The sequence below is a fragment of the Lynx rufus genome, unplaced genomic scaffold (assembly GCF_022079265.1).
Source record: "Lynx rufus isolate CCGP_SWC_20201006 ecotype Redwood Valley unplaced genomic scaffold, mLynRuf1.p SCAF_3, whole genome shotgun sequence".
NCBI lineage: Eukaryota > Metazoa > Chordata > Mammalia > Carnivora > Felidae > Lynx > Lynx rufus.
In genome coordinates this window covers 34,535,360-34,547,738 of record NW_025814845.1, presented here as the reverse complement: position 1 = coordinate 34,547,738, position 12,379 = coordinate 34,535,360, and the positions used below count along the sequence as shown (strand labels likewise).

The following is a 12,379-nucleotide window of genomic DNA, read 5'->3' as shown; positions in this document are numbered from 1 at the left end:
TTCAAATGTCCCTGCCCTTGTCATAAGTAACTTTTCGATTTAGTATTAGGTACTTTTCTTTTAATGGAAGTAACTTCTTGCTTTGATCTTGGTAAAAAGAGAATGGCATATGGGTTGCAAGAGGTAAGAAACACCAACTTGAGAGAAAAGGAAGACAGGATATGATATAGGACAAATAAAGCACATTAATCATAGTCAGTACTTAGAGACAGAACTTATTTTTCTAGTGTCAGAAACACATAAAGAAGTAAAACCATTGGGAAAGAATACATTACACAAATATCTTTCTATGTTCCAATAATATTCCCTGAAAAGCTCTTTTTTATTAATTGAAGGTCTTTTTTGACCACAATAGATGTACAATAGATTTTGTTAGATGACAAGTAGAGTACTGGGAAGGTGTTAAAATTTGCTTCTGTAAAACAAACTCAAGGCTCTAGTACTAAGAAATCTTGTCTTCTGATCAGTTCAGGAAAATCAGTTTCCTGATACCATTGAGAATGCAACACCCACTCTCACCTAAAGAATTTAAGCAAGGGGACATCATTTGACTCAGAGAAACAGGCTGGATTAACAACCCATGTGCAGAACTTCAGATAAGTAGTTTAGGGACAATTCATTTATCCTAATTTTGTCATGTCCAAGGAAACAGTACCTTGAGTCTACCTGTCACCCCATGATTGTAGTCAGATTGTATTATTCCTAACAGAACCCTAAGCAGTGTTTCTAACGGGACATTAATAAGGCCACCCAACCTTCTTTTGAGTGATTGCTGTCTTAACAACAACTTCCCTATCCGTGCTTCCATCATTCCCCATCCTGAACAAAGAACTATGATAGCCAGTTCATAGCTGATTCCACTTCCTCTACCCCTCTTAGAATGATTCAGCACAAGTCCATATCCTATTACAGTCTTGTAGGAGCCCAGGACAAGCCGCCTGGAAATGTACCACAATGGTATATTAATTATTTTGAATTGAAGCTACTTGGGGAAAAATCTAGTGCAAGGATACTGAGACCCTCGTGTAACACCCCCAAACCAGGAAACCACTCTGCCATACTCCTCCCTGTACTAAGAAATAAAAAGACACCTTTATCCCCAAAGATAGGGACTTTAAAGTAGAGAAAGCTGCAGAAATAATCCTTGTTACATTTTGACCAATCTACTACCTCAGCCCCTTAGTAAGCTCCCAAACACCTGTTTTCCTTATTCTGTAAATTCCTGACAATTTTATTGTGTTTGTCTAAAATGTATAAAAACTGCCTGACTTGGTCATTTCTTTGGGTCCCAATTTCTGTGCATGGGTAATAAAACTTTTATTTTTCCTCCTGTTATTCTTTGTCACAAAAATTGAATTCTTAAGCCAGCTAGCTGAAAGACTGTGAAGGGTAGAGGAAGAATTCTGCCCTACAGTGTCCTACAGCTTATTCCTATTGAGCCACTCCAAGACTTCCCAAGGTATACGCTTCGCTTTTCTGCAACATGTAACAAACTTAACTTTGATGAGCTTATTGATAAAAGGCTCTTAGTTGTGCGTGCACAGTAAACATTCAATAGCTTAGAGATGAATTCATATTGCCATTATAAGCGACAACTTAAGTAATGCTTATGTATGAGCACTGCAGCCCTACATACTAAGTTTCATAAACCCAAAGAATCTACCTCAATTCAACCTCTGAGAGTTGATAAAAAGAATAGCGGCAAGGTGATGGCCCAGGAACCGGAGAGTCCCAAGTAGGATGGGGCTCCTGCCTCACGGAATTCGTCAGGACCTCAGCACAGCTCATCCCTAGAGAACTAGAGGCACGCGCATGCGCAGCACCCTCAAGCTGCGCGGCCGTTCCTTCAGCGCCTTGGGTTACATCCGGGTCTTTGGGCTTCGCGCTACTCTAGCCGGCTGGGGTCGCTCAGGGTTGCTGGGTGTTGGTTGTTTCCGCTGTTCCAACGTCGGAAGTGCGGGTGGGTGGGCAGACAGGTGAGTCGGGGCGGGGAGGGGGGGCAAGAAGGGGAGTCGGGGCGGTGGGGGGACCGGGTGGGTCGTTGCTCCCCCGAGTGGGATTTGTGCCGAGACGGGGACGCGCGGCCCGGCTGATTGGGGTCCCGGGAGCGTTGAGGCGGGGCGGAGGGTGGGCCGAGGCTGTTGGTGCTCTCCGAAATTGGGCCTCCGGGAGGGGCTTCCTATCTTTGTTTCTCTGGCGGCTTTCTCCTGACACTTGTTAAAAATCAGTAACAGCCACCCTCATTTTAGTTTGCGGACAGATAGGGCCCAGCAGCCATGCAGTTGAGGTGGGTTTGCAGCCCTGGCCTTCCGGACAGGGACCTCAGCCTTCTCTGCTGCTTCTCCCCCATCAGGGATGCGGCTTCCGCGTCCTGCACTTCAGCGACCTTTTCAGGTCAGGTTGTAGGAAACAAGCACAGAGCAGGGATTTTGTAAATTTAGATGCTAGTGTAGATTCTAGACTAACTGTGCAGCCTAAGTCGTGTGGAAGTTCCCATCCAGCTCTGAAGTTCTGAGATTTGTATTCAGCTGCCCAGTCCCCAAGTTAATGCACATTCAGAATGAATCAGCACCAGAGGAAAATGAGGGAATGGAGGGGGGTGCCTTGTCATTTTTTGCGTGTTATCTGGATTTGATGTCGGAGAATTGCCCAGAGCCACAGCAGTTTGGATTGATGAGGATTGTCAAAAACTGGCAAAAACACATTTTTTAATCTGCATTAATGTGGCAAAAACATTCTGATTTCCTCTGCTTGGGAGGTTTTATTTGAGACTTTTGTAATGAACTCGGAGCTGTCTGAGGAGTTTAAAACAAACAAAACTTGCCTGTACCCGATCTAAGAGACTTAAGAACTTCTTTTAATGAGGTCGATTCCTGTGGTGTTTTTTTTTTGAAATTTAGCCTGATTTTAATAATCAACCTGTGAGATTTCTAAAAGTGCAGATTCCCTTGATCTCATTTCACATCTGTTGAAACACTGTGTCCAGGGAGAGGAGCCTGGGAAATCTAGATCTTTAAGGAGCATCCTAAGTGATTCTTACATAGCACATCTGGAGCATGGATCTTTCCGTCAGAAAGACCCTCTACCATTAATAGCTTTATAACTTAAGCAATAAATTTCTGAGTTGCAGTTTTCTGTATCTGAGAAAAGAGGATGATAATTTCTATCTCAGAGACTATTCAGTGATCCAAGCCCTTTAATAATAGGGCCCATATCTTAATCATTTTTGTGACTACAGAACTTGGTGGTTGGCGTTTAATAGGCCCTCACTAGTATGTTGAACTGAGAAAAAGAGATCGTATTCCCAGAAGACAGAAAACACTTGGAAAACTCTAATGCCCTCCCTCCGTACCTTACAGTTTTTTTCCTTTTTATGAATAATGAGTATGCTGAATATTATTAGAAGTAAGTGTATCTCTTGATGGTCATACTTGTTAGAAGTAAGTATACCTCTTTATGGCCAGAAAATATTTCTGATTCTTGGTGTAACTTTGAAATTGTTTCTAGCATTAGATCATTAATGAATTTAAATACAGGCGGAGTCCATTTGTTGAAGTGAATTTCTGACTTACTATGTACATTATTGTCTGTAAATGCTATTTGTCTCTTGTTACTGTGCCAGAATTCTATACCATAGTGATCATAATTTCTTGTTACTATTCCAGAATTCTGAATCATTTTGTTCTCAAGAATTTCATTCAGATTTCATATATTCACTGTATATGAGTTGTATATTCATATGAATTGTATTTTCATATGAATTGTATATTGTATATTCACCTACTATTCCCATTAATTTCAGGAATTTGATTTATTATCGTATGGAAAGTGTATGGGAACTCAGGATTGCTGAAGCCATTTGTAAAAGGATTGGTGTGGGTGACAGATCCATTTAAATATGAAACTAAGAATTAAATTCTGGAAACTATGGTTATAGAACACAGTGTAAATATTACAAATCTTGTCAATGTAAAAATAATACATTTTACAGAAATCAGGGGTTGTGAGGAAGTGTAAGAGTACAATTTTCATATCTCTCATGGTAGTAGGTCAGTCTTCATTGTCTGAAGTGGAATCATAGTTTTTAAATGACTCTGATCTTTAATATTTGTGCAGTATTTTGTCTTAACCTTAGAGTACTCTCTAAGGAACTAAAATTGCTTTTTTGTTTTTAAGGAACTAAAATTGCTTTTTATGAAGAATTTCTTTTTTCTTCAGAGATCAGCAGTTTTAGTTCACTTTTTCTTTTGTTTAAATTCAGAAACAATGAAATGTTATGCTTTTTATTAAAAATGGCATGTCTATTATGATCTCATTATTAAAAATTATTTCTATACATTCTATTTATATGTGTGCATTAAATAGACATCTGGAATGTTATATATGTAATAATAATAGTTTTTTATTTCTGAGTTAGGATTTGGGTTGATTTTTTTCTTCCTCTTGTACCTTTCTATATTGAAAGAAATTTTTAAGAAGTGCAGGCATAATTTTTATAAAAACATTTAACACAGAGAGGTTTGGTTATTATGGTATTTATAGAGAAAGTTCTGGATTTTAGTAAGTAACCTAAAGGTTGCTGAGTAATCATTATTAACATTAACTTGCCTTTTAAAAACGAGAACTGCTTTGTTTGCCTTTAGGTTTGTTTCATGTTGCTTTATATAATATCTGTCAGGACAGTGTGCTATGCTATCTTACAAAGACTTAAATTTGCCTTGATATGAATTCTTTGTCATTTAGTATCTATGTGACCTCAGTTAAATTGTGTGAGCCCTTCTTCTCATCTAAAACTGGGTGTTGTAAATATTTACTTTAGAAGATTGTTGTATGGATTTAAATTATCTAGCCCACTGCCCAGAACCAATGTCTGTTCAAAAGAGAGCAGCTATTATTGCTATTTTGAAAGTACATATTGTATTTATATATATATACGCATGTCTTTCTTAAGTAATGTTCTTAAAGTCATTAGTATATTACATTTCTGTTTGAATATCTGCAAATTACTTAAAGTGTTCTACAATGGAATTTTCTCAGGTTAGAACTACTTGTCCTGGAAACTGTTCATCACCATAATGAGGCTCGTAATTCTTGATAACTATGACTTGGCTAGTGAATGGGCAGCCAAATACATCTGTAATCGCATCATTCAGTTCAAACCTGGACAGGACAGATATTTTACACTGGGTTTACCAACAGGTAATACACCATTTTTTCCATTTTAGATACTGAAGGTCATGGGATTGAAGGGTTTCCTTTAGTAAAATATGTTTCCCCTTTATTTCTTGCCATATCACTGATTGAACATGTTAGTGTATACAGCCAGAAATGTGTATATCTATCTAGTATCTATGTTTCATTATTGTTTCTTGTATGAAAATTGTGTATCACTTACCACTCTAAAATGCAAAAGGAAATTTCTTGTATTAAAATTATACATCACTTGCATCTCCAAAATGCAAAAGGAAATATCCTAACTTAAGTGATGGTCATAGTATTTTTTGTACCTTTTTCTAGTAGTCTTTTGTTTTTAGGGATTTTTTTTTTTTAATTCTCAAGTTAGTTAACATACGTACATACATGTAGTCTTGGCTTCAGGTAGTGATTGATCTCTTAAATATGACACCCAGTACTCATCCTGAAGAGTGTCCTCCTTAATGCCCGTTACCCATCAACCCTCAGTTCTCTGTTTTCAAGGGTCTCTTATGGTTTGCTTCCCTCTCTGTTTTTATCTTATTTTCCCTTCCGTTCCCCTATGTTCATCTCTGAAGTTTCTCAAATTTCACATATGAGTGAAAACATATTAGTCTTTCTCTGACCGACTTATTTCATTTAGCATAATACCCTCCTGACCCATTCACATTGTTGCATGTGGCAAGATTTCATTTGTTTTCATCGCCAAGTAGTATTCCATTCATCAGTTGATGGATATTTGTCCATCAGTGTATCCATTCATCAGTTGATGGATATTTGGGCTCTTTCCATAATTTGGCTGTAGTTGATAGCACCGCTCTAAACATGGAGGAGTATATGCCCCTTCAAGTCAGCATTTTTGTATCCTTTGGATAAATTCCTAGTAGTGCAATTGTTGGGTCTTAGGGTAGTTCTAGTTTTAATTTTTTAAGGAACCTCTACACTATTTTCCACCGTGGTTGCACCAGTTTGCGTTCCCACCAACAACAGTGCGAGAGGGTTCCCCTTTCTGCACTTCCTTGCAACATCTGTTGTTTCCTGCGTTGTTAATTTTAGACATTCTGACAGGTATGAAATGATTTCTCACTGTGGTTTTGATTTGTATTTCCCTGATGATAAGTAATGTTGAGCATCTTTTCATGTGTCTGTTTGCCATCTGGATGTCTTTAGCAAAGTGTCAACTCATGTCTTCTGCCCATTTCTTGACTGGATTATTTGTTTTTTTGGGTGTTGAGTTTGGTAAGTTCTTTATAGATTTTGGATACTAATCCTTTATGCGATATGTCATTTGCAAATGTCTTCTCCCTCTCTGTCAGTTGCCTTTTGGTTTTGCTGATTGTTTCCTTTGTTGTGCAGAAGTCTTAATGAGGTCCCAATAGTTCATTTTTGCTTGTATTCCCCTTGTGTCTGGAGACATGTCTAGTAAGAAGTTGCTGTGGCCGATGTTGAATGAGGTTTTTGCCTGTTTTCTCCTCTAGGAGTTTGATGGTTTCCTGTCTCACAGGTCTATCATCCATTTTGATTTATTTTTGTGTATGGTGTAAGAAAGTGGTCCAGCTTCATTCTTCTGCATGTCACTGTCCAGTTCTCCCAGCACCTTTTGCTAAAGACACTGTTTTTTTCCATTGGATGCTCTTTCCTGCTTTGTCAAAAATTAGTTGGCCGTATATTTGTGGGCCCATTTCTGGTCTCTCTATTCTATTCCATTTATCTGTGTCTGTGTTTGTGCCAGCACCATACTGTCTTAATGATTACAGCTTTGTAATACAGGTTAAAGTCTGGGATTGTGATGCTTCCTGCTTTGGTTTTCTTTTTCAAAATTACTTTGGCTATTCAGGGTCTTTTGTAGTTCCATACAAATTTTAGGATTGTTTGTTGTAGCTCTGTGAAGAATGCTGTTTTTACTTTGATAGGGATTGCATTGAATGTGTAGATTGCTTTGGGTAGTTTTGACATTTTAACAATATTCTTGTGATCCAAGAGCATGGAATGTTTTTCCATTTCTTTGTGTCCTTTTCAGTTTCTTTTACAAGCTTTCTATAGTTTTCAATGTACAGATCTTTTACCACTTTGGTTAGGTTTATTCCTAGGTATTGTATGGTTTTTGAGGGATATTGCTTTTCCTATTCATATAATTAGTAGAATTAGTCTTTTCAGTAATCATTAAGAGGTACCAAAAGTATGTACTATTGTCTCTTCATTTCATCTTCTCTGCCTCATATACTTTTACTATCTTATTAGCCCTTTACTATTTCTGTGTGTATTTTCTTTTTATTATAGAAGTATTAAGAGTGAAAAATTGAAGACTGATATGTTTTCATGACAATAAACATTAAGTATTAATTTCATGTTTTATTGTATTTAGTTCACTATTTAGGTTTTTCTTAAAAATTAACGAAGTAGTGTTATTGATCTCATGATCTCACTTAATTTGATATTGTTGACTTCCACAGCAAAGGGTATTGGACCTGGAATCAGAGCTGCTACTTTCTTGGTGACTGCAAGGCATATATTCCTCACCCCTGATCTTTGGTTTCCTTACCTTTAAGAAAGATGAGGCTATTAATACTTGATAATGCTGTTTGAGGCACAGATAAGGTGGTGCTCGTTCCACTCCTTTGTGTACTTTAATATTATGTGAATTTAAGGTTCCCATAAGTGTGTCTTATTTAAAACAGTATTTTTTTCCTTCTGCTCCTTCCCGCATATGTGCTAACTACATAAAAGCTACAATCATAATTTTTTCCATTTGTATAATTTTCATGAAAGGTATTGTTTAGCTCATTCATTTCTTATTTTGCTTTTTGTCTTTGGTCCAGGCAAAGGAGGGTTTGTAAAAATTGTACACACCAGACTGGCCCCCTCAGCACCCACATTTTTGATACATGAGCCCCAGTGGTTGAATATGGCCTCTGTATCTGTTTGCTTACTGCAAACCAGGGCTACACTCAGGCTAGTTGCTTTGATTATTCTGTTTTAAATACGATGTATAACTAAACAGTAATTTTAGCTTGGGGGCAGGAAATCTTCAAAGTCATAAATGCAAGCAGTCCTAAACATGCTTTTGTGTGTTTAGATCTACAACTTTTGCTTTAGTTTTAGATAGTCTAACTGCCTAGTAGTGCACTTGCCAAGGAGTATTTTGGAAAACCTTTGTGGATGTTTTTGACTTTCCTCCTTCATTGACCATTGTCAATGTTAATCATGCTCTCTTCTCCTCCTTGCTTTTGAAGTTTGAATATACATTTCTCTTTTTCTTTCTTTTTTTTTTTTTTGAAAGAGAGGGTATGAGTGGGGTAGGGGCAGGGAGAGACTAGAGAGAGAGAATCCAAAGCAGGCTCTGCATTGTTAGAATAGACACTGATGCAGGGCTCAAACTCACAAACCATGAGATCGTGACCCGAGCTGAAGTCAGACGCTTGACCAGCTGAGCCACCCGGGCGGCCCTGAGTATACATTTCTGTAATTGCAGACAGCAGTATTGTAATTCTCCCTCCACAAAGCACAGTTTCTGGGGAATATCTACTTAGTATTTATTGATGTGATCTTAACAAGCTTCACATGTAAGGGCCTGCATGCTTCCTGCCTCTCAAACTTATTCCCTGATTCTCTTACTCTGAATCATGATAGGATAATTAGACTGCTTATAGTTCAAAGAATAGACCTGAACTTGCTGGCTTTACTTTCACTCACGTTGCTAGTATATTAAGTAATGAAAACTATGTGCGCCTTGGAATCAGACAGAATCTCTTGAACCTCTGGCCTCACTGCCATGTGATATTTGGCAAATTCCTTAATCTTTATGACCCAATTCTTCAGTCCTCAAAATGGGAAAGATCATGCCAATTTCCCAAGGTTGTGTGATTTACATGAGCTGATGTGTAAAAATACCAGTATAGCTAAGGGGTGTTTGGGTGGCTTAGTCAGTTAAACGTTCAACTTAGGCTCAAGTCATGATCTCATGGTTCGTGAGTTTGAGCCCTGCATCAGGCTCTGTGCTGACAGCTCAGAACCTGGAGCTTGCTTCAGATTCTGTATCTTTCTCTCTCTCTGCCCTTCTCCCACTTATGCTCTGTGCCCCTCTCTCAAAAAATGAATAAACACTAAAAGAAAATTTAAAAAAAATACTAGTATAGCTATCATAAGGTAAGCATACAAATGTTATCTCTCAACTTCCTCCCTCTTTTTTCTGTTCTCAATTACAATTCAACCCTATCTTTGACTGTTGGAATTCTACCCCTTCTTCAAGACTGATGAAATGTCATCTTGTTTAATCCTTCCTCTAACAAACAAAACTGTAATCTTTTCTTCTTTGATTTACAACAGTTCTGCAAACTTCTTATAGGTTATTTACAACATTTTTATTTGTTATGGTTTTTGTATTTGCCTAATCTTATCTTGTGAGGTTTTTTTAGGATAGAAACAGTTTTAATCTTTGTTTTATCTGAATCATAGTAAACACTTGATAATAATTATGTTAGTAAATTTTGCAAAGTGGACACTAAAATGAAGTTTCTTTAACCAGTTCACTATGTACCGTATATTTCATTATTTTTTTCTTCAGCCACTTTGATTAAAAACTAGAAAGTGAACGTGTTATTTTTTTGTCATCACCATTGTGACTTTTTTTTTTTTTAGTTTTTTTTAACGTTTATTTATTATTGAGAGACAGAGACAAAGAGTGAGCAGGGGAGGAGCAGAGAGAGAGGGAGACACAGAATCTGAAGCAGGTTCCAGGCTCTGAGCTCTCAGCACAGAGCCCAACACAGTACTTGAACTCACAAACCACGAGGAGATCATGACCTGAGCCGAAGTCGGAGGCTTAACTGACTGAGCCACCCAGGCGCTTCCCTTTTTTTTTTTTTTTTTAATTAAAAAATTTTTTAATGTTTATTTTTGAGAGAGAGGAAGAGTTGAGTGAGAGAGGGACAGAGAGAGAGAGGGAGACACAGAATCCGAAGCAGGTTCCAGGCTCTGAGCTGTCAGCACAGAGCCCCAGGTGGGGCTCAAACGGAAAACCCTGAGATCATGACCTAAACAGAAGTCGGACACTCAACCGACTGAGCCATCCAGGTGCCCCAACTTCTTACTTTTTTTATTCATATATTCTTAAATTAAGGAAGGAATCCTATAATTATTCTCCTGACACCGAAACAAACACAGATTTGTTTATGCTTCTAGAAAGGAAGAAAAAAAAGCAATTTATCCATCTGTTAGATAAGTTTTATATTAGAGGGCCATAGTTCTTAGAGATGGAATTATAAAATTTGACCATTAAATTATTAATTAGAGTTGAAAACAGTATGTTTTCTTTAGTTTTAAGAAATTCTTTTAGACTTCTGTTCTCTGAACCTATATGATGTATTATTTGCAGCCACTTGTATTATTCTTTCATCTCAAGTGAAAGAATAGGCAGTCTTTTTACTACTCTAGAATTCACTTTGTATTTTTTTTTGTTGAAGACTGATTACTTCTGTCATATTCTGTCTGCCACTTTAGCAGAAATTTTGTGTGCATGCTGGTTTTTGTTTTGTTTTTTGTATAATTTGTTTTATGATGATGAATAGATTAGGAATCAATACTCCAGCTAGGATTGGGAGGGCCAGGTCACTTGTTAAGGATGCAGTCAATCTACCCTTCCAATTTGTAGTTAAAATGAAAAAATACAGCAATTTTAAAAACAGAGGCTGTCTTCAAGTGGCTTAATTTATTTTTCTTTATTGTCCATGTCATGTAGCACTATCAAACTCATTTCAATTTTATAAAACCTGTAAAAGAATCACATTTATAAAACAATAAAATCAAGACTCAGATGAAGTATCCAAAGCCAAGATCCCATTTCCCAGAAGTCATTTTACTTTATACATTTTAGCTAATACATGCTGAAGATAACACAAAATAAGACACAGAACCTCCAGTTAAAATCATAAAGGCTAAGGTTCCTCAATGAGTCCTTGCCAAGTTCTGAGTCTATTTTGAAAGTGGAGGCAATACTTAAATTTAGCTCTGGTTTCCCTTTTGATTTCATTAAATGGTCAACTTGACCTATTTATGTATCATTCATGCTACAAATCCTTCTCTAAAAAAGCTTTTTCTCAAAAGGTGGGGTGTTTATTTTTCTTTTAATTCACATATGCTTCCTAGAAGTTTCTAATCTTGGGAGTATCCATTATTTCCAAATATTCAACAACTCTAGAATCATTTTCCAAACTATAATTTCTTTTGACAGATTTCTAGTTTTCTTTAGCAAATTCTACTTTACTAAGCCTTAAGGTACTTTGCAAATGTGTGTATAATTCAAAAAATATTTGTTAATTGAATATGTATTTAAATGAATAATGGTTTCCCTAGTAAATGAGAAATAGAGAATATCATTAACAGAATAAAGTTAATATAAATATTTTAAAAATATATTTTTCATGTTAAGTTAGAAAATGGAATCTTTGTCTGTTTTAGGGAGTACACCATTAGGATGTTATAAAAAACTAATAGAATATCACAAGAATGGAGACCTTTCTTTTAAATATGTGAAGACCTTTAACATGGATGAATATGTAGGTAAGCTGTGTTTGAATATATTATTTGAATATGTTAAATAAAAAGAATATAGTTTGAGAATTAATACATTATTTGAATTTATGTTTTGAATGTAATATGACTATTTCTAGAAGATAACGTACTGCCTTTTGGTGCGGTTGGGGGTTTATATTAAAAACATCTATATTTTTTGGGGAGGCGCCTGGGTGGCCCATTCGGTTAAGCATCCAGCTTCGGCTCGGGTCATGATCTCATGGTTCGTGAGTATGAGCCTGAAGTCAGGCTCTGTGCTGACAGCTCAGAGCCTGGAACTTGCTTCTGATTCTGTGTCTCCCTCTCTCTCGGCCCCTCCCTTGCTTGTGCTCAGTCAGTCTCTCTCTCAAATATAAATAAAAACATTAAAAAAATCTGTATTTTTGTGATGCCAGCATGGTATAGCAGAAGGAATATGGGACTAGAAATCAGAAGATCTGTATTCATCTTGGGCTCTGCCACTCATCAGCCATGCAGCTTTGAGCCAGTCCCTTCACAGTTCTTACTCTTTTTTTTTCTTTTTCATATTTTATTATTTATTTATGAAAGAGAGTACAAGCAGGGGAGGTGCAGAGAGAGGGGGACAGAGGATCCAAAGCGGACTCCGTGCTGACAG

The 12,379-nt window shown here is 37.0% G+C and overlaps 1 protein-coding gene across 1 annotated transcript in view; it reads left to right on the top strand.

Annotated features, from left to right (window-relative positions):
* Positions 1–1,898: 1,898 nt before the first annotated feature.
* Positions 1,899–12,379, top strand: part of GNPDA2 (glucosamine-6-phosphate deaminase 2) — a 30,418-nt gene continuing 19,937 nt past the window's right edge. Inside the window, exons 1-3 of the mRNA XM_047091429.1 lie at positions 1,899–1,976; positions 5,038–5,199; positions 11,650–11,751. Of these exons, the coding sequence (XP_046947385.1) occupies positions 5,076–5,199; positions 11,650–11,751 (226 nt within the window). The 5' untranslated portion in view covers positions 1,899–1,976; positions 5,038–5,075. The remainder of the gene's footprint in view (positions 1,977–5,037; positions 5,200–11,649; positions 11,752–12,379) is intronic.